The sequence below is a fragment of the Haliotis rufescens genome, unplaced genomic scaffold (genome assembly GCF_023055435.1).
Source record: "Haliotis rufescens isolate VD_foot unplaced genomic scaffold, xgHalRufe1.0.p SCAF_11, whole genome shotgun sequence".
NCBI classification, from domain to species: domain Eukaryota; kingdom Metazoa; phylum Mollusca; class Gastropoda; order Lepetellida; family Haliotidae; genus Haliotis; species Haliotis rufescens.
The window spans coordinates 13,128,401-13,151,425 of NW_025963791.1; the positions used below are offsets into that span (position 1 = coordinate 13,128,401).

Genomic DNA, 23,025 nt, shown 5'->3' on the forward strand with positions numbered 1-23,025 from the left:
CAATCAAATATGAAAAATGGAGTTCATCTTCAATGCTTTTCGTATACACATCCATTATAAGCCCAACCCTGTTTAACATCATGATCAATGATCTATTTGACCATGTCAACTCTCCTACCCAAACGTCCCAATTCGCTGATGATGACGCAACATGGGTAAACCACAGAGATATGTCACCAATCCAAAAAAACCTCCAACCAGCCCTTTAATGGAGTAGGTCATTGGTGCAATAAATGGGGGTTCAACCTTTCAAGTGAAAAAATATGGCAAGACAAAAAAACCTGAGATGAAGCCTTAGCTCGTACTTAAGCAATCTGGGATATTTCTACGAGAACTCATCCGAAGTCAAAATTGCGATGATATTCAGCCACCAGAAAGTCACTACAAAGGGTTACACCATCTCTGGACTAAAAGACCTTCCAAAGTTGACACTACCTTGTCATCAGAAGTCACTAAAAAGAGGAAACCCAATCCTACTACGATCAGTAGCTATCACTAAAATTCAAACTACCTTGGACAGCTGGGACCATATATACTAGTACACTGATGGAAACAAGAAACCTATCAACAACACTGCTGGTTACGGGATCCATATCCATAGCTCCAAACCCAAAGCACATTCGGTTCGCCTGCCTGATGGTCAGTCTGTATTCACTGTTGAATCGGCGGCAATTCATCATGCACTAAAACTCATACCAGCACTACGGGAAGCAAAGACAGTCATCCTATTAGACTCCCTAAGCGCACTTCAAGCCATCAGCTGCAGGAAGTCAAAATCGAGACCAAGCACAATCCATAAATTTCTATACGAATATACAAAACTATCGGACCAAGGGCAACAAGTGGAGCTGTTTTGGATCCCGTTTCACATAGATATTCATGAAAATGAAAGAGCAGACACACTGGCGAAGCTAGCTCTAGGCAAAGTGGAGACATAGCCTATTCCCTTGAGTCAAGTAGAGATAAAAAGCAAAATCAAAGCCTTCATAGTCCGCGTTCAAAGACATTGCACTTATATAACGACGTGAATACACGTGTGTGTGTGGTGCATGTACTGTATATTATTGTGCTAGCCCATTGAGATACCATGGCGCAGTTTTAACATGGATACCACTCAAACACATTATACTGATTCATGGCCAGCCATACCTTCTTTTATCCCCATAATTCCGAACGCCAGGCAGCGTAAAAACAAGTACCTTATTTTAACGTATTTTTGTATGGGATCGAAACACCGATCTTCCTCTCTTCGGACAGACGCTCTATACACTACACCATGGAGGCGGTACCCTTTTTTAGATGAAAACGGTTACGGTCTCATTATGTGTGAACTTAATACCTTTACGGCTTTTTATGTCCATGCGTAACTTATGATTCAGTTTCTTCTGTTTGTTAAAATCTCTATAAGGGGAGCTCGTTTTACGCTCCCCTACCCTGGCAGGATACGCTGCTCGTGTGTTCGAATCTTCTGTTATCATTTACTTCTGTTTTTACAATTGGACTGCTGAGACAATGCCTTGCTCGTGTGTTTCGCCAAAATCGTAAACGGTTTACGGTTTTCCTGGTGCTGTGTACAATGATCCCATATTCGTCTGAAGCCCGAGAAACCGCCATGTTGATCCCCTGACAACAATATGTGGTGCACCACGTGATGTGAACCATAGTAAATTGTATCAGGAAATAAGAGTAAACAAGAGAAATCAAGAAACTATTAAAAAATGATAACTGAAGCAATATTGCTCCGGAACATGTATGTAATCGTGTTACACGTCAAATAGATATAGATAAGCCTTACAAATTAGGAAATGGTATACAGGTACAATAACTATTTTGGAAGATTTCACTTTGCAGTAAGTCCTTTTTCCAGCTTCTACCTGCCTTTGCAATCTGTTACCAGATGATGTGACTTCAATTATGGTACACGATATTGTCAAATTGTCCATGCTCCAGTGGGTGATCTTAACAGTCATGGAACTGAAAGACATATGTCAAATATTGCAGCATGACAGTGCGGTTTTTATTGGGTCAACAGATACAGATCATGTCACAGAACGACCTTTCGCGAACTTTGACCGACCAATGAAATGACTAGTAATTAGATTTCGACATTCGCCAATGAGAAAGTAGAAATGGCGACTTTCATTTCAGACAACGCTTTAAAAAATATTTTGACAAAGTTCTCAATTCAAATTCTAAAATGAAAGAACATTCTGGAATGTCTAATAGATGATCGAGATTTTACGGTCGTACTTCCCGCAGGCTATGTAAAGTTTCCTCCGTTGTTTATGTTTATGCAAATTTACTGATATGGTTAAAAATATAAATATGAGCAGAATTACGTCACATAAAGCATTGTGGCCACCTTAATGTAATGCTATAGCCCTAAATAAAGTAAATCTAGATTTCCAACAGGTTCAGGTTCCCATCTCTTTTCCATCTTCATTTTCTTTTGTATTTAATATAATTTTCAAAGCCTAAGCGTGGGTCCACTGTATTGACTGAAGCCAATGTTTAACGCCCACGACTCAATTGAAATATACCGCGTTGTACTCAAAGCAAGTATCGTTAGAAGAATAAATACGTGCAGAATTACGTCTTATTGTGGTCACATTTGGTAGACCACCATGACATTTGCCGGTCAAGTCGATACTTATTCAAACTATATATAGATCAACAAGTAGGATTTCTAACGCATAAACACATCGTCAAGACCAGTGGACATGCACCTTCAGTTACGACAAATGAAACATATACCTGCAGGTTTGTACCCTAGTTTTGATAAGTGGACATGTTCTAACAGGTATGTAGCTTCAGTTACTGCAGTTGTAAAAAGATGCCATCAGGTATGAAACTTCACTTAGGTAGCTCCAATTACAATAAGTGTGATATGTACTAGAAGGTATGTAGCTTCAGTTACTAATCTGTGACAAGGCCAGTTACAAAAAACAATCTACACATGCTTAACAGTTTTGAACGCTGTGTATGTATATACAAGGTAAAAGGCCAAATGTAAAATCAACTTACACGGAAAGTGGATTTGGATTGTAAATCACGTTAGAAGTGGCCCTGTCATCTAGTGGCCCAACAACGTGCTGATGCTCCCTCGTCTGCGCTTCTCACAACAGGCGAACAGCGCTCTCTTCCGTCCAGACATCATGAGATTGCTGACAAAGAAAATCTTATCCGTCGTGATGTTGATGTGGGTCGCCGTGGTGGTGTTGCTGCTGCGGCTTAATAGGACGAGTGCTACATCGAGGGTGGAGACGTCGGCGGACACCCATTTAAAAACAAACATGGATCAATCCCTCGTACTCTCCGCTTTCGGCGTCGTAAACGTGATGGAAGAACACCATGAAGGTAGTAGACGATGTTGTGGTGATTTAGTAGGTGCTGTTTAGGTCGTGACTGTAGGAGCCGATGTTTTCGTGAAGAGGTGGTGGTGTGGGGACGTAACTGAAGGAGTTGATGTTGTATTGATGAGGTGGTGGTGTGGGGACGTGACTGTGGGAAACGATGTTGTAGTGATGAGATGGTGGTGTGGGGACGTGACTGTGGGAGACGATGTTGTAGTGATGAGATGGTGTGGGGATGTAGTGGGGACGTGACTAGCGTAGACGATTTGGTAGTGATTTATTAGGTGGTGTTTGGTACGTGACTGTAGGAGGCGATGTTGCAGTGATGAGGTGGGCGTGCCTGAAGAGGAGGATGTTGTTGTGATGAGGTGGGTGGGGATGTGGTGGGGGCGTGAATGTAGGGGAATGTGTTTGTGTATGCTGCAGTACAGGTGTACTGTGTGTATGCTGCAGTACAGGTGTACTGTGTGTATGCTGCGGTACTGATGTACTGTGTGTATGCTGCGGTACTGATGTACTGTGTGTATGCTGCGGTACTGATGTACTGTGTGTATGCTGCGGTACTGATGTACTGTGTGTATGTTATGTGTGTTGGTTGCAGGTCTGACATACAGTTTGTGTCTGGTGTTGCACTGATGTTCTATGTGTCTCCGTTGTAGTTATGATGTACTGTGTGAGTCTTTTAGAGCATTGATATACTTTTTGTGTCTGTTGCAGCTTTGATGTACTGGTTCTCGGCCGCAGCTAGTGGGGCAATTAAGAAGCAAGCGAACGTTCTGGTAATCGAACCCTTTGTTATTCGAACATAGTTGACTGTTGATTATTAAGCGAAATCAGCTTGCTTCTTAAGTACTCTTCTCAGTACTGCTTTCAATTAAGAGCTATGTTACCTCAGATTTAACAGATCTAAATTATGATTTGGTTGTAATATTAGCAGTAGCAGTAGCATAAGACATGAGGAGATACTTCAAGTCTAATACTGATACATGCTTGCAGGTTGGCGCTCGGTGTGGCAGCTGTGGTGTTTAGATATTTGTTCAGGTACAGATGCAAAACCAGATATTTAAAATATTATTTTCTAAATCAACATCATGCAACATTGTAAAGTGGCAGACAATTTCTTTTTTTTCGACAGTCTTAAGAAATAATTACTTTAATCAAACATTTTCGGGGACAATATATTTTTTTCGATAAAATCCCAGCATCCAACCCCCATCCCCCAAGAATATCAAATGGTCGGTCCCTAATTACGAACAATGTGTAAATTTAAGTTGGATTGTGTTAACACTAACATTATCGGATACATGTGAAATTAGCGGGGTGTATGTAATTCTTAGAGCTTAAAGGGCTTATTTGCCCAATACCATGGTGACGAAATGGGAGTGGTCGAGACTCTTACGGGAGGCACACGAAAAAACATTTTCACTTTCAAATATCGTGAGTGGGTTTCGTGAATGTGGGATATATCCGTCAGTAACACAGGCAGGAATGCCACCCCAAAAGATGCATATGGGCACTCCCAACCGTTTGACATGCCCCAAGTTGTGTCTGGATCCAGTTTTGTTTCTAACAGTACATGTGAACCTGTCTTAGAGCAGTCTTTTGACGTGTTTTCAACACTCATTGGTAAGAAGAGCTCACTCACTCACTCACTCACTCACTCACTCCAAGTGTCTCGGTTGGTGATCAAGTACAGATCTAGAACCCTGGAATGTTCTAAAAGGAGAAAATAGATATGCAGCACCAACAGTAATAACTGGTCAGAAAGGACCTGCCACATTCACAACTCAGGACGAGCAGGGAAATCAAGTATGGAACGCATCACGATTGTCTGATGTTAAATCACCAACTCAAGTACCAGTGTCATCTGACTCAGAGAAGAATCAGGAAGAAGCTCTAGATATTAACAGTGATGAAACACAAAAATAGACAATGCTGTGCAGTTTTAGTTTGACATATAGTGAAAGCTTTCGATTCCAAAGGGGGGTGGGGGGGTGAGGGGTGGGGGGTGGGGGGGAGTTGTCTTCACGTCATATTCATAGATGCTCTAAGGGAGATAATCCCCTGCAGTCTAATTCCTTTAGCTTGTGAAGTTTAGAGGAAAAATCTTCCGATATGTCCGCGTTCTTGTTGACCACGTGCTCATTACTAGTAATAAACTATTGCCGACTACATTTCTGAAACCATAATACATCACTTACTTAAGTGTATTAATTCAGATGCCCAACTCAAATTCTTTAGGTTAGTGTACCGTTGATTTTGGGGCGTGTTAATATCAGTGTATATAGATGTCGGATATTTTATAGCAGCATCCGAATCGTAAGCTTTATAACTTTGCCGCATCTGTGATACTATACCATTAGGGGTATTGTATACATAGTAGTGGTACATTATATTTTCGTGCAGAAGGCCACATGCTCATCTTAAATACTCTTTAGGAATGATTATGTTATACAAATTTATATAACAGTTTTTAATACTACTGAATGAAATATATACATAGGCATATTTTTGACAGATATCGTGCAAAGCAAGCAGTGCAGTACATTTAGTTGGGTTTTCATACCATTTGAATTTAAAGTGTGCTTTTCATACTAATTGTATTTAAAGTATCTTATTTCTTAAATATTCATATTTACTGCAGACTAATTAAAGGTGAAACTCAAAGTCTATTACATTGTTTGCATAATGTAATTTCTCTCGGTTTATTTGAGCGTCTGCTATGGTGAATCAATAAACCACGCGAACTATATCTGAACTGGGTCATCGCATCTCTAACTCTTTTTTAAGATTCATGTGAAAAAGATAGATTTCTATGTAGATATAGGATTTGAGAAGCATATATAAAAAGCATTTCATGATGGCGTATAGCCGATTATAGACGTTGCCGTGTGGTTATGTATTATATTGAACGTGACGTCACCCCTGACCCTCTGCACGACATCCGTGTGTTATAAAATCCAGACCATCATACAGACAAACTTTGTTTCTTCAATTATGTGAAATTTCATGTTTTAAAGAACAAGTGTTCATTCCCTATCATCCTTTGAAAAAAAATAACATTAGAATTTTTCAACTATGCGTTTCTTTTGGGGATGGAGAGTATATTGTCAAGATCGACAGTAAAGACAAAGATCCGGTTGTATCAACTGTGGTCTCCTTGAAACAAACAAAATGGCTAATTAATAGTCGCACCACACTTGAGAAAGGCGACAAGTTCCAATGTACCGTCTTGACAAAATACCAGACACGGTAATGTCAGTGCCCAGATAAGGAGAGACAAGGAGTAGTGTTTCACTCTACTCTGAGTGATGAGTCCCACGTAAACAAAGTTTGCCAGAAGGCCTACGTCAACATGATAAACATCAGCCAGATCCGTAGGTTCATTAACACAAAGACCGCCGCAACATTAGTATAGGCATGTGTAAGTTCACATCTTGACTATTGTAATGTTTTGCTTCTTGGCCTTCTACAACATCTCTTGACAACTCCAGCGCATCCAGAACTGCGCTGCACGGCTAGTCACAGAGACCAAACGACGAGATCACATGACACCAATATTAAAGGACCTTCACGGGCTCAAGGTGGTGTACTGAATCAAGTACAAGGTCTTCACATTGATCTTCAAAGCAGGACAAGATCTTGCACCAGCATATATCAAGAACATGATTTGTGAATAAGAACCTAGACACAATCTGCGTTCAGGTGATAAAAAATTACTGTGTATACCCACATCACGAACAACCAGATTTGGTGATCGCTGCTTTGCACGAGCAGCTCCAATGTTGTTGAACAGCCTACTACTCGACATCAGAAGTCCTCAAGACCTGGGCGGCTTCCAGAGCAGACTGAAGACCTAACTCTTCAGGACCACTAACCTGCAGTAGATCCCCATCTGTATTAGAGATTCCTGTCAGCGCTTTTGAGCAGTTTTCTTAACTGGATACCAGCGCTTAAGAAATGCTTAGTTATGGCTCCGAGCCATAAGGCTAAAGCCCTATTGTAATCGGCCGATTTATTATTTATTATTATTCCGCCGATTTTTTTACCAGAGCTTGCAAAGAAACCACTTCCTCGATTGCGTTCCCATTTTGTATGTGTATCTAGACGGTGGAGTTCTAGATACCACAAAAAATCCAATGCCGAAGGCACAACGACCAAGGATAGATAACTAAAAAGTAAGTATTTTTAAAGCTATATTTTGCCCTATTACTCGGCAACCACTTGTCCGATTACTTTCAAACTTTGCATGTGTCTGCTGCTTTAGGTGCTTGACATTTCATATTCACGTGGTTTGGCAGCCATATTGAATTCAAGGTTTTCACAGTGTCTCTTAGGTTTAATCATTATTATTATTATTATTATTATTATTATTATTAGAATCAATATTTGATTGATAAACTGATGAAGGATCAATTTTTCACAGGATGAATATGTGATTCTAAAGATGTGTAGCCATCCCAACTCTGAACTGAACTGAACTGTATGATCATTCTGATTCAGATTCGTTCATGACAATCAGAACCAAAACACACAACGTGAAACGTTTGCAGGGGTTAATGAGTGCAAATGACATCGTAAGCACTACCGTTCATCCCAGATCAAAGATCGTGTATTTTGAAAGCTTAATACTGTCATGCAAAAAAACGAAAAAACGTTCTAAAGGATGTATTGGTTACTTACCTCATCGTACGGAATCCGTCTCTGACATACTGTGAAACAAACCAACTTTGTCATCACGATCCTCAATCCATTTTGAACACTATGTGGTGGAATAATACTTCTCATGTTGATACCCGTTGAGTTACCTACCTTAACCCCCCCCCCCCCCCCCCCCTCCACACACACACACACACACCACATACCACACACACCACGCACACACCACGCACACACACACACACACACACGCGCGCACACACACACACAAACGCACAGACGCACACGCACACACACACGCACACACACCACACACATACACACACACACGCGCGCGCGCGCGCACTTACGCGCACACACACACACACACACACACACACACACACGCACAGAGAGCAGTCCAACACATGCCAAGGGGATTTCCCTTGGGCAGCAGCTACTTACACATCAACGAATGGGCGACACGTCATGAACATTGCTCTGTATCCCGTACACGCTTTATTCAAGCTTGTGTCCTGTATAGACCGGTCCAGATACGCCCTTCTATATAGCCACAAACACAAACGAACCAGCCAGCAAATCCCCTTTTATAACACGGCAATATTTAGGTAAGCTCTATTTTAAAACGAATGTCCCGACATGCTGGAAATTCACAAATCTTTCAGCCAACACAAATTTCCTTGTGATGAACATATTCCGCCAACGCATAGTATGTACATTTCAGTTCATTGTAACCTGCAGCGTAATGAGCAACAATCACATTTCAACCCCATCGAAGCATCAGTAATATCCTTGGCAGTGTAGAGCTCTGGGATAACCAGCAAGCTGTGGCGACGAAGAGTAGTATCCCGCCTCGAGATTGAACATAGCCTACACAAGCAACAACACTTGGGTTACACTCAGTGACAAACACTCCTTCTTATTTTCGGCCCCGGGGTGACATTTAACATAAACAATTACACAAGTGTAGGTCCCACATGTGCAAAGAAATTGCATCATATCAAATTATCATGGTTATAATTTTAACCGAGCATTTTCTGCAATTTTAGAGATGAAATTGTTATCAGATATATGTTTTATCTATATATCAAACTCAACAGGTTTATTCAGGGACGGGGGCACCAGTGGCCCAGTCGTCTAAGGCGCCGCAATGCGCTGTTCCCAGGGCACGCCAAAAACCTATGATTGTGGGTTCGAATCCTGGATCGCCTCGATTATGTTCCTAGGTTTGTCAGCACCATACAGTGTTATTGGGTTTCTCCAAAGTGCTAAACTTCTAAGACCTGCATCACTTCGGGCTCATAACATATGAAGGTCGTGTCAATCAAACATGTACAGTTGAGTATCTTTACATTACTGAGATACCCTGTTCAAAGTGCCGCTAAACCCCTTACTACCTCACTCACTTACTTTAAAATTGTACGTATTGTTCAACATACACCTGTGTCATGCACAGTCTGAAATATCAATATTTGAGTTGATAAAGATTTAATTATAATATAAATATTAGGTTTAAGTATGCTCCAAAATAATGGTACCTGTTTTCCATATTCTTATTTATCATAGTGCAGTTTTATTGAAACACATAATTCAAACATAACTTATTTTTGTTAAGACTGTTGTGTACTGTGTTTAATTCGACTGGGAAGATTTACCAAAACGAAGACCGAGACCTAATCAAATTCAAATTTCAATTCATATTCTACCTGGAACTTGGTATATTCTATATTTATATTATGGTTAAATGTATGGTTATTTATATTCCACCTTTGAGATAATAGTTTGAAAGTGAAAGAAAATTGGACATGTGACTTTCCATTTGAAGACAATATTTGCTTAATCCGGCATCGAGCTTTCCTTGCCTCTGTCATTCACATGGAGTACATTTAGGGAATCGTCCCGATGGTTCATGTAAATAACATGCATGTAAAAGTACATGAAAATATAATTTTACAATATAGACATATATGTATAAATCAATCAAGCCATAATTCAGTAATGAAAGTGAAAGATAGATGAATAGTACTTTAATAAATGTTTAATAATCGATTTATTAATTCGATATCATTAGCTCTATACTTCATATGTGACAAGGGTATGTGTGCATTAAGGTCTAAAACAAATGACTTTCAAGAATGAAATGGATTTAAGTTTCTATAAAATCATAGTTTTTCAGAATTTACACAATACTCAATATGCCAACTTTTCTCACAATGTTTCTTTGCCAAACTTTGACGCGAACATATAAACAGAAATAGTTGTACGTGATACTTTCTGTTATTACAACAACAACAGCAACTAACAACTACAACAACAGCAAGAAGAAAAAATTAATAATTCTGTATTGCCTCTCTGACAGGTGGTCTAAAGTTAGCATCGAACAATGAATCCGGCTATACTCTGGTTTCTTATGGTATTTTGGAAACAGCTTTGTCGCATGCACAGAAAACAGATCGATGAATGCTTCACAATTCATATGCATACAACTGGTGTAAGTTTACAGATATCAATATATCAATATGACCTTAAGGATGTTAATGTTCATAATTATTTCTGTGTGGGAACTATAAAGATCACTATTCATTATCCCGAACAATTTCAACAAAATAAAACACGGACGGGGGTTCTTGTCAAGTGAGAGATCACCATTTGACATCGTAGAGCACATGTACAGCACTGGTATCAGTACTGCAGACACGACACGTGTTTTCTGAGCGTGTGGTTCATGTTGGATACTTAGCTGTGTCAGATAGTAAACTCTGAAATTATGCCTTGGTATGTTTTATAATATCTTAAATAACATTTGATAGATATAAAACGTCAACGTCAGAGAATAATCAGTCTCGAATTTCTGCCGAAAAAAATTCCGTTGGGCGTAAAGAATGGCATTTAAAAACTAGAGCCTGTTATCGTTGAAGATTACATATTTGCATGGGAATATGGAAAATGCATATTTTAGGAGGTCCAGGAAAGAAATTGTCCAATTGCAAAAATGATGATATATTTCATATTTTCCTGATATGATAAACATCTTGACATCGTGTAGGGTAATATAATAAAGGATGCAATATTAATAATACTTATATTAATGTAGTTGGACGTTGTGGTTTGATATAACTTATAGAGCCCCTCCCGTTTTCCAAATACTTCCATACTCCACTCCCTCTTCCCCCTCCCGCTCCCCTCTCCCTCACTGTAGCTCTCAACCCAGTCACATTCCTGCTCCCTTCCTCCATCCCCGCTCTCCTTTCCAGCACTCCATCTCTCACCCTACTCTCACCCACTAACCGCCTCCCATCCCCCATTCCCGCTAACCTGTCCCGCAATTCCCCACCCCATCCCCTACTACACAAGAAAATAATGCTAAATAAACAAATACATAATATAAGAATAAAATGAAAATAAATGAAATGCATAATAAATAAACAAAAACCTAAAAGAAAACCCACTCAAATACCCACTTCTTATTCCTACTCCCAACTCAGCACCCAACCCTAATTCCACCTTCCACCCTCAGTACCGCACCCATCAACCCTCTCTTCCACTCCCCCACTTCCACTGCCACCACCTACAATCATGACAAATGACAAGCGACGGCTGCTCATTAGACGAAAATGAAAGCAATGATGATGTATTGACTGGTCAATGTTTAGCGCCACAAACGTATAATATGCACAGTAACAGGTTGAACTCATAACAAGTTCCTTTAACAAATAACCACGAGCTGATTAATGAAGCCTTAGGTTCCCATATGTCCGCGTGACATCTGCCGATCAATTCGATAGCTGAAGAGTAACCAAACCATATTTAAACTAAATAGTAAGATTTAGTACGAAAAAACAGATCGCAAGGACCAGCAGGTATGTAGCTTCAATTACTCACACGAGGAATGTATATATTCGGCGTATATGTTACGGTGCTCTCGGTATTTTAAACTTGATCACACAATTCTCTCTCTATTTTATAGAACATTTATTCAAAGCATTTTTAAAGTCCACTGCTGTTATGGAGACAAAATCCAAAATACATAAATATTTGAATACGGCAAGCAAAGATCTCAGGCGAAATATATGAGCAGCAAAGAAGCGTAAGATTTTAAATGAAAGTAGTCATCTTTTTCATTCCGAATATCAGTTTCTAACTGCACACGACGATGCTGAAAATAGACACGTCAGGTATTTATTATTCTTCAGTTACTACATGTGTAATAGGTATCAGAAGGTATGTAACTTCAATTACTACATGTGTAATAGGTATCAGAAGGTATGTAACTTCAATTACTACATGTGTAATAGTTATCAGTAGGTATGCAACTTCAATTACCAAAAGTGTAATAGGTATCAGAAGGTATGAAACTTCAATTACTACATGTGTAATAGGTATCAGTAGGTATGTAACTTCAATTACCAAAAGTGTAATAGGTATCAGAAGGTATGTAACTTCAATTACTACACGTGTAACAGGTATCAGCAGGAATTCAACTTCAATTACTACAGTTGCCACAGATACCAACATATATGTAGCTTCATTTACTACATGAGCAATATATACCGGAGTGTATGTGGCCTCCTTTAAAATATGTGTAATATATACAAGCAGGTATGTAGCTTTAGTTACTACAAATGTAGAAATACGAGTGGTTATGTAGCTTAAGATACTACAAGTATAATAGATACGCTCTGGTATTTAGCTCAGGTATCTGCTATATAGATATAGTACTACAGATACTACAGCTGTAATGATACATGTGTAATATTTACAAGCAGGCATGAAACCTCAGTTACCACGTCCGTAATAGATCCAGAAGATATGTAGCTTCATTTACTACATGTGTAATATATACAAACAGGTATGAAACCTCAGTTACTACGGGTGCAATATATACAAGCAGGTATGTAGCTTCATTTACTACAGGTGTAATAGATACCAGTAGGTATGTAGCTTTAGTTTCTACGGGTGTAATATACACAAGGAGGTATGAAACTTTAAAATATGTGTAATATATACAAGCAGGTATGTAGCTTTAGTTACTACAAGTGTATAAATACAGTGGTTATGTAGCTTAAGGTACTACAACTATAATAGATACGCTCAGGTATTTTGCTTCTGCTGCTATATAGCTATAGTACTACAGATACTATAGCTGTTATGATACATGTGTAATATATACAAGCAGGTATGAAACCTCAGTTACTACGGATGTAATAGATACCAGCAGGTATGTAACTTCAGTTACTACGGGTGTAATAGATACCAGAAGATATGTAGCTTCATTTACTACAGGTATAACAGACACTGCCATACATGTTGCTTCTGTTACTGAAGATGTAATAGATGGAGCTTCAGGTACTACAGGTGTAAATCTGCAAGCATTTATGTAACTGAAGCATACCTAACCAAAATGTTCGAATCCCAGATTCGCCCAAATTAGGACCATTGTTGTGTCTGCACAATACACGTGCTCGTGAGTTCCACCGGAGTGGTAAATGCCCCGTCTGCAGCACTTCGGACTTTCCTTCCACATGTTATTCTGTTGAAATGCACCTTCCAGGAAAGTAAATATAAACATATAGTAACCTGTGATAACACGAGTAACCAAAAACACTGTACACGTGTCTAACAGTTTTGAACTTAGAGTATGTATATATTACACGTGGTTACATTTGGTAGCTTAACATGACATTTGCCGATCAAGTCGACACTTATTCAAACTATATAAGGATCAACAAGTAGGATTTCTAACGCATAAACACATGAACATCAATTACTGAGAGTGTAAAATATAACAGCATGTAATAACAACAGGTGTGATATATACCAGCAGTTACTACACGTGGAATAGATACCAGCATATACATGTATGTAGCCTCAGTTACTAATCTGTGACAAGGCCAGTAACAAAAGACACTGTACACATGCGTAACGGTTTTGAACGTTGTGTATGTATATACGAGGAAAAAGGCCAAATGTAAAATCAACTTACACGGAAAGTGGATTTGGATAGTAAATCATGTTAAAAGTTGCCCTCTCACCTTGTTACCAACAGTAAGCTGTAGCTTGTTCGTCGGCGGTTCTAACAACAGACGGGCAGCGGTCTCTTCCGTCCATACATCATGAGGTTGCTAACAATAAAGACCTTATCCATCGTGATGTTGGTGTGGGTCGCCGTGGTGATGTTGCTGTTGCGGCTTAATAGGACAGGTGCTACATCGAGGGCGGATACGTTGGCGGACACCGATTTGAAAACAAACATGGATCACTCCCTCGTACTCCCCTCTTTCGGCGTCGTAAACGTTATGGAAGAACACCATGAAGGTAATAGACGATGTTGTAGGGATGAGGTGATGGTGTAGGGATGTGACTAGAGTAGACGATGTTGTAGTGATCAGGTGGTGACGTGGGGTCGTGACTGAAGAGGACGATGTTGTAATGATTTTTAGGTGTTGTTTGGGACGTGACTGTAGGAGGCGATGTTGTAGTGATGAAGTGGTGGTGTGGGGACGTGACTAGAGCAGACGGTGTTGTAGTGAACAAGTGGTGGTGTGGGAAATTGACTGAAGGAGTTGATGTAGTGATGAAGTGGTGGTGTGGGGACGTGACTGTAGGAGACTGTGTTATAGTGATGAGATGGTGTACGGATGTGGTGGGGGCGTGAGAGTAGCGGAATGTGTTTGTGTATGTTGCAGTACTGATGTACTGTGTGTATGTTGAAGTACTGATGTACTTTGTGTCTCTGTTACAGCCCTGATGTAAGTTATGTGTGTCTGATATACAGTTTGTGTCTAGCGTAGTACTGATGTTCTATGTGAGTTATGATGTACTGTGTGAGTATGTTGGAGCACTGATGTACTTTTTGTGTCTTTTGCAGCTTTGATGTACTGGTTCTCGGCCGCAGCTAGTGGGGCAATTAAGAAGCAAGGGAACGTTCTGGTAATCGAACCCTTTGTTATTCGAGCATAGTTAACTGTTGATTATTAAGCGCAATCGGCTTGATGGATGTAAACTTACTTTTTATTGCACGCATTAAAGTTGTGACCAACTTCATACTGATTATGATAGTAACATCATATTATTATTCTATATCCAGGTAGGCAAAAGAATTTTGGGCGGTGTTCTTTTTTAGAGAGAACGAATGACTGAAAATGTCGCTAAAGGTAGTGAGTGAATTTGGTTTAATGCCTCTTTGAACAGTATTTCAGTTATGTAGCGGCGTGTCTGCTTTATGTGGGAGACCAACCAGAAGGGCTTTCAAACGCTTAACACTTTTTTAAAACCAACGAGCACGGGTATGGCGCTGACAAACCTAGAAACATAACCAGGGCGAACTGGTATTCGAATCCAAGTCCACAGAAATTTGGGCGCCTTAGACGACTTGTAAATGGATAGCGAGGTCCCACTTGTAAACGAATGACATAGTCATAATTATAATTGCTACTCGGTACTGCGTGTATCTACAGATCTGACTCTCCTCGGCAGATTCACATAGACGGTCACTCAGACGCCGCCCCACCAGAGTATTGGAGGAAGATGCCTCTCTTTCGGTTACCTACCAACCAGAGGGAGGTGAAGCTAATGATGGAGAGGAACGACGTCTTTATTCAGGTAAATTACCCAAATTAGTCTCTTGTAGTGGTTGGGGTTTTAACCTGTAGTCAGTATTCCAGTGATATCACTGATCACGGACCGGACAAACCCGTGGATACAACCTGGATATTGATTGTTTGAATTTACTTTCAGTCAAGTTTCAATGCGTACATTTTTTCTCTACAAAGCCACAATACATTTATTCTGAAACGTTTTGTAATTCCTGAGTACAAATTACTTTTTTATCTTTGTTCAATAAAAACCCCACTTTCTCAACAAACCCACCACCCCGCCCCAAAATATCAATGAATGAACGTCTTCGACATATTTCCAGGTCGCTGCTGCCACAGGGTTGATCAATCGTTTCATCTGGGTTTGGCCCCCGTATGACGCTGGAGGCTTCCTCCACGAAACGAACGCCCCCTACGTGTCTATTCGACTGAGAATCGGCGTAATGTACAGACATGGGGAGACTGATGGTGACAGATACATACTGGAACGCTGTGTTTGCGCAGAATCTGACCACTTCACGATAGACAACCCATGTACCTGGATTGATGCAGATGTTGAAAATGATTCTGAGGATTATGTTGTCATACCTGAGTCTAGATGTATGGATATGTCGCTAAAGGGCACGTTGGAGTTCGTGAGTACAGACAAGGCTGTAGAGTTGGCAAACTCCGGCAGCTGGATCACGGCGAGTGACAGCGTCATCCTGGACATTGACGAGGACTACTACGCCTGTGAAGCTGTGTCCGCTCCTCTGTACGATGCCGGGATGAGTAAGGCTCAAATCTATGACATATCATTCAGTGTAGGGAAGCTTATGTGTGTTGACAATGCTCACGATGAAATGCTGGCTGATAAATTCTTTCATGACATGTTAAAGATCACACTCACACATCTCAAGCTCTGCGGTAGCGGAAGAGCAAAAGATGACAGATCATGTTCTGACTCACTTTCTAAGAGGAATTCAGTTATTGATAAACTCCACAATGTACTGGAAAAGGCTAGGCATGTTATGTGCCTGCCTAACGAATCTACCTATTTTATACTTGGTCGTCTACTCGACGACCTCCTTTACCTTGATGAGCGTCAGTTGGAGGAACTTATCACTGTTGGCGTGTGTATGAACAAGTCCCCAAGGAGTACAGGCTTCAACCGAAATGATGGCATGGTGTTATGCCACGGTTACAATGGGCCTAATACAACGCTCATCATATACCACAGCGTTGACGAGAAGGAGATTGACAACACCACCAACCATCTCAAGACTATCCTCTCACAGTCATTCACTCCTGGTGTGGTGACTCTCATCCGTTCTGTACGGGATGGTTATACTCCGAGGAAACATTTCCACATTATTGAGCCTAAAATTCTCAATGTTTTGAAGACCACGTTCCCAGACCATATAAACGACAGTAGCATACACTATGACTCGGAGCTGCTGGGAGGAAAAGATGGGTGGTATTTGAGATACAAGAAAATTAAGTCTTAATTATATGTGTAAGTAAATATGCAAATAGTGCAGGACCTTACCCATTTATATGTATATGTCTTTAGTTTTCGTCTTAGAAAAAGATTTTCCGTCACTGCTCCAAGAAAGTAGGAGCTTCCGGAAACAATTTCAAATTAAATTTCCAGCGAACATTCGTTTTGTGTAAAACCTGAGGCAACTTTTCTACTATTTACTGGAACAATTTATATATTTTTCCCAGTGTCAATGAATGTCAAATGGTCGGTCCCTAAGGCCTGTGGCCTATGTCAGATCTATAAGAGCAGTGTAAAGAACAATTTCTGAAACAAACATCAATCCAGATCAAATGTATGGATTGATTTTCGAAGGTGCCTGGAAAAATATTTAATCTGCAATTGATTTAAATAAGCACATATATGTAGGCAGAGACCATATACTAGAGGGAATATGGTCTTTGATTTAGGCTACATAACCAAATAAAAAATATTAAATTTAGAAAATAACTGACTGTCGTATTGTTTTGGTAAACGAAAACCGTGATTGGATAATCAAGAAAATCAGTAAATCCTTTGCAAGAATGTTTAGACGATGTTGTATGGGAGATTTGGAATGTTGGTCTCATAACACATATTACAATTGCATTATACTATTAACTAGGTTGATAAATCAATACAAATTACTGCACAGCAATCACATTGGCAGTATGCAGTAGTGGTAGTACAAAATTCAAAGGCAGTATCAAATACAATATTATCATCAATAACATTGATCTATCCACAACAGTGGTCAAGCTTCCACAATACATGCAATACACCAAAACAGCTCATTTCACACTCAAACAGCTCATGAAACACACTCAAACTCATGCAATACACACAAACAGTTCATTTCACACTCAAACAACTCATGGCATACACTTAAGCAGCTCAGGCTATACACGCAAACAAATCATGTCATACACTCAAACAGATGATGTCATACACTCAACCACATCATGTCATACACTCAAACAGGTCATGTCATGCACTCAAACAGATCATGTCATACACTCAACCACATCATGTCATACACTCAACCACATCATGTCATACACAATAAATAAGTCAGGTGTTATGTTCTGACTGTTGACATGATGGCATGTGTTTTTAAGAAGCTCGTGTAGACAATGAAACGTAACAGTGGCATGGTAAAGCTACCGTTACGTGCGAACATAGCGGGAGTAAACCAATGAAATTGGTGACGTCTAGGATTGCAGAACTTCCGGCTTCCCATTAAGTTAAAACGTCGTGAAATAACTGAAATTGTGTGACTGTCAAACACGACAGATAAGGCCGTTCTCTTTGTTTACTAAGAAGATCACTTCAATAACGGCTTCAGGAAGTTTATTTCACAATCATGCTTAGAAACGAAAACAAGTAATGCCGCTTAATTTTATATATTATTATTTCGATTTTTATATTTACATTCGCATTTGTTCAATATCGAACTATTTTAAGTTCATATATTAAGTCCACTCTTCTGAATGATGGGTAAATACCCAACCAAGCTAACGTGGCATATACATGTAAATGTATACATGTAAACCGATCGTAAACATGAGGAATAAAAAAGTGTCATTTATGCACATTGTGAAAGAGAAACGTGGTTATATATATAAAACCACGTTATTCCCGGTGTAAAATTTAAAAAATTGCAAACCGGACAGAATCACAGTGTCAGGGAAGTAGTATTAAATTTCTCTTCCAGCAATTGTATTCTCTATTTGTGACGTAATTGTACAGATTGAATAAACACTTGTGTAGGCACAGTGGCTATGTAATTACCTCGGGAACATACAGCGCCAGTATAATAAGATTGTTAATTCAAGTTTGTCGGAGCATGTTGCTGCTTCCTGATGAGATGGTGGTTTATAACAGGTACGTTACGATGTTGTTCGGTGTGTTAAACACGAATTCTACCATGCATTTTGAAAATACTCGACTCTGGTTAGTCAATAGGATATAAATGACAATAATCCCCTCTAATTGAAACAGCTGATTTGACCACCGCATCACCGCGGAAGTTTTAAAAAAATTCTCAGTCATTGTCTGTAGTCATTTGAAATTTTATAATTCTATGTGCAATCATAGATTTACCTCCTCACAATGAGGTCATAATAGTGACGTGCGATGGAGGATTGTTTACTGCACAACATTGTATATAATACAGAGCCGTCAATAGTGCAGCTGTCTTTAAGTAGTTCAACGAACGAACAATGTACAATAAGAAACTATTGGACATGTGTACGAGAACTTCAAAACAGGATGTCAATAACCTAAATAGACTGAGACTGCCACGACACATCCACACGAACGGTATTACTAAGGTGAGTTTAAATATATCATTATTATTAATGGGACCGTTTTTACCTTATCTGCAGCATATGACTATTTTATGGCATAGATTTATATGAACATAATACATGAATAAATCAAAAATACAACATTATCTATTCACACCAGGCAAAAGAGATTTGTATAAACTACATTGAACAACCTCACAGAAATAATGGTGTTACTACTAAGTCTTAATATCATGTATGTAGCATTCTCCGAAATATGTCACTACTTTATAATATTTGTAGGTTTCTCCGAAATATGTAACTACTTTATGTTATGTTCAACATTCTCCGAAATATATAAGTGCTTTATCTCATGTGTATCATTCCCCGAAATATGTAAGTACTTAATATTATGTTTAGCATTCCCCGAAATATATAAGTACTTTATCTTATGTGAAGCATTCTCTAAAATATATAAGTACTTTATCTTAATTATGTGTAGCATTCCCCGAAATATATAACTACCTTATCATATTCTCAGCATTCCCCGAAATATATCAGTACTTTATCTTATGTGTAGTATTCCCCGAAATATATAAGTACTTTATCTTAATTATGTGTAGCATTCCTCGAAATATATAAGTACTTTATCTTATGTGCAGCATTCCTCGAAATATCTAACTACTTTATCTTATGCTCAGATAGCTCTCTGTTTACATTCCAAGCTACATCCACTCCTAAACATAGTCAGAGGAGCAATGCATCCAAATAGGAATACGGCAAACCCAAGTCATTAAGAAATCAGGCTCAAATAGATACTGCACTGACATCAAACTGTCTACGGTCACCAGTATGTACATGGAACATAAGAGGTCTGCGAAGTAAATGAGATGATATTGGTTTTCTTGACTATTGCTCCTTTAGGCTTTTACCACAAAATACTGTAGGCAACAGAATGGAGAGTAAGCATATACCTGTTATCTTTTATAAGCTAATGTAAAGGATACCGTACCAGTAGAATGTATACCATGTCCTGTCAAGTATAGATGGAATACGTTGCATGTTGACACGTTTATAGCCAACATTTTTGCCCTAAAAGATTTTGTAACAGACCATGTTATTGTTGTCGACAAAGATGTTAACGAAGTCTTAGATTATTTTTTTTGGTCGTAAACTACTTGAATCAGCAAAATGTGTGAAAGAGAAAGTTCGTAATCCCAGAATGTTTGATTTTTCATGAGAGCTAAGAAGGAAGTCAAGAGTAGTTATCACACTTCAAAAATTGCAAGAGTTCTATTTGCAGAATATGATATTGTAAATTGAGAAACAAATACATGAGCGCCAAGTGAAAATTATAGTTATATGAAACTAGAACAAATGCAGCATCTTTTCGAAAGAGTTATATAAGTATTTCACATACAAGGAAAATTTCTAGTAATATCAAAGCGATATTTTCAGCTATATTTTTTAACAGCTTAAAAACTATTACTTTAGAAAAAGAAACTGAAACTGACAGACCTCTACAGATCAGTGAGATTGAAGAGCCTATATGAGAATCTTCCATATATATATAACAGTTAAAGAAAGAAATAACGCTATTGCTCTCATAAAAAAATGGAATATCTCCTGGAATTGATAATGTGCTCATTGAAGTGATTAAATCTTCGGAACCAATTATAATGCCCTTCCTACTTTCTTTGTTTAACAAGATATTTCACAGTGGATGTTTTTGGAACTTGTGGACAATTATTATTCCTTTGCATTAAAATGCGGTATAAATAATCCCGAAAATTGCAGAGGATCATCTTTACGTCAGTTCGTCAGGAAAAGAATATAATGTATAATGAAATGACATACTTTTAAAATGGATAGGTGTTATGAGTAAAGTTTCTGAAAATCAAACAGGTTTTCACGAAGGTTGTTTGACTGTGGATCATATTTTTAACTTATATATGCAATGATTGAAAAATGTCTATGTAAAAAGAAGAAGAAATTTATGCTGCATTTATTGATGTTAACAAAGGCTTTTGATTTTGCAATCGAGCACAGCTATGGAAATTATTGTCTTCCTACATGTATGGCTAAAATGGTAAAATAAAAGTGTATACCGATCAGTTAAAGCATTTGTTGTATTCAATACAGATTTCACGGATTATTTTGATTGTCCATTTTGTTTAAGACAAGGGTGTATGCTAAGCCCTATGTTATTTTCACTATTTGCTACACATGTTGTTGAAATCGATATATGCATGAGAAACTTTCCTTATATGTAATAGAGGATGAATTTCACGTTGTACTTGAGTCGTTCCGGGTAATATCCGCCCATTTTCGGACGCCATGTAACACGCAATCTTTATGAGTAGGAGGAAACACAATATTTGACATTAGCCAATGAAAGACGAGATACTTATTCAACATTACCGCTTTGTCATAAAGCGTCATCTACAATAGCTACACAAGGGCATGTAATCGAGTTGGTCATGTAACAAGCAATGACGCTCCGTTTCTGCTAAATCCCCTCACCCTGGCGTGTATTTCCACTCATACTTGTAATAATAAATTGTGATTTGACGTCGTCACATGACAATCTGCCTAACAATTAAAATTTGTTAATGGTTATACATGTACAACATTTTGGAGGTAATAAATAATTATTTTGAAAGTTCTTGTGTGGGAACCGTGTTCGTATTAGACTAGTAGATGTTCAACGATTTATTAATACAAAACTAGTGTACTAGTTACGTATGTAACCAATGATATCTCGATAAATCTGTCCTCGTTAACTTGCCTAATTTATGTAATGTGAAATAATTCGAAAGAAATGTTGATTAAAGAAAATTAAAGATGTTAAACCTTTCACGTTGTAATAATGCGCGACAAATAATATTATTGATTATCCAAATTTCCCGACACCACAGTTCTGTGCTGAATTGGCAATTATCAATATGATAGGAAGTTTTTGCAGTATCACTACATTGAACATTACATGAAAACTGGGGCGTTCGGGTAGCCTCGTGGTTAAAGCTTTCGCTCGTCACGCCGAAAACCCGGGTTCGCTTCCTGACATGGGTACAATGGATGAAGCCCATTTCTGGTGTACCCCGCAGTGATATTGCTGAAATATTGCTAAAAGCGGCGTAAAATCAAACTCAATCACTCACATGAAAACTGCCTTGGTCAACGAAATAAATACAAACTCATTTATTAAAGTACCAAATAAATCAATTTTTTTCAATTTAGCACAATAAATCCACCGTGGTCGAACAGATCAACGTAAACTTTATTTAGAGACATTGTATACACACATGACACGTGAAGAACTCTTCTTTTGTAACAAAGAGCATAAAATGTGCCTGGAGACACAGTCAGTTGGGGAAGTGAAGGGGACAGAATCCCAGATGGCATAAAACTAGCAGCTGTTGGAATTTGAAGAATAATATTACCACCCTCATCAGTTGACGACGTAACTTCCCCAGAAAGAAGGACAATGGGTAAATCGTCAGCAGTTACTACAGCCTTTTCATCTGATGCTGATTGAATCTGAATATTTCCACCAACCCATCCTTCATAAGTTGAACTTACACGAGCTGCTGATTCGCTCTGCTCACCAATGAGTGCTGTTTCCACGTCAT

General features: G+C 38.8%; 1 protein-coding gene across 2 annotated transcripts in view; it reads left to right on the plus strand.

Annotated features, from left to right (window-relative positions):
* Positions 1-22,025, plus strand: part of LOC124141133 — a 40,138-nt gene extending 18,113 nt beyond the window's left edge. Inside the window, exons 2-6 of one of the 2 annotated variants that reach the window (XM_048392258.1) lie at positions 4,071-4,132; positions 14,059-14,327; positions 14,881-14,942; positions 15,489-15,614; positions 15,931-22,025. In XM_048392258.1, coding sequence (XP_048248215.1) covers positions 14,126-14,327; positions 14,881-14,942; positions 15,489-15,614; positions 15,931-17,094 — 1,554 coding nt within the window. In that variant the 5' untranslated portion in view covers positions 4,071-4,132; positions 14,059-14,125 and the 3' untranslated portion in view covers positions 17,095-22,025. The remainder of the gene's footprint in view (positions 1-4,070; positions 4,133-14,058; positions 14,328-14,880; positions 14,943-15,488; positions 15,615-15,930) is intronic. The other variant, XM_048392259.1, reaches the window with a different exon arrangement.
* Positions 22,026-23,025: the final 1,000 nt, after the last annotated feature.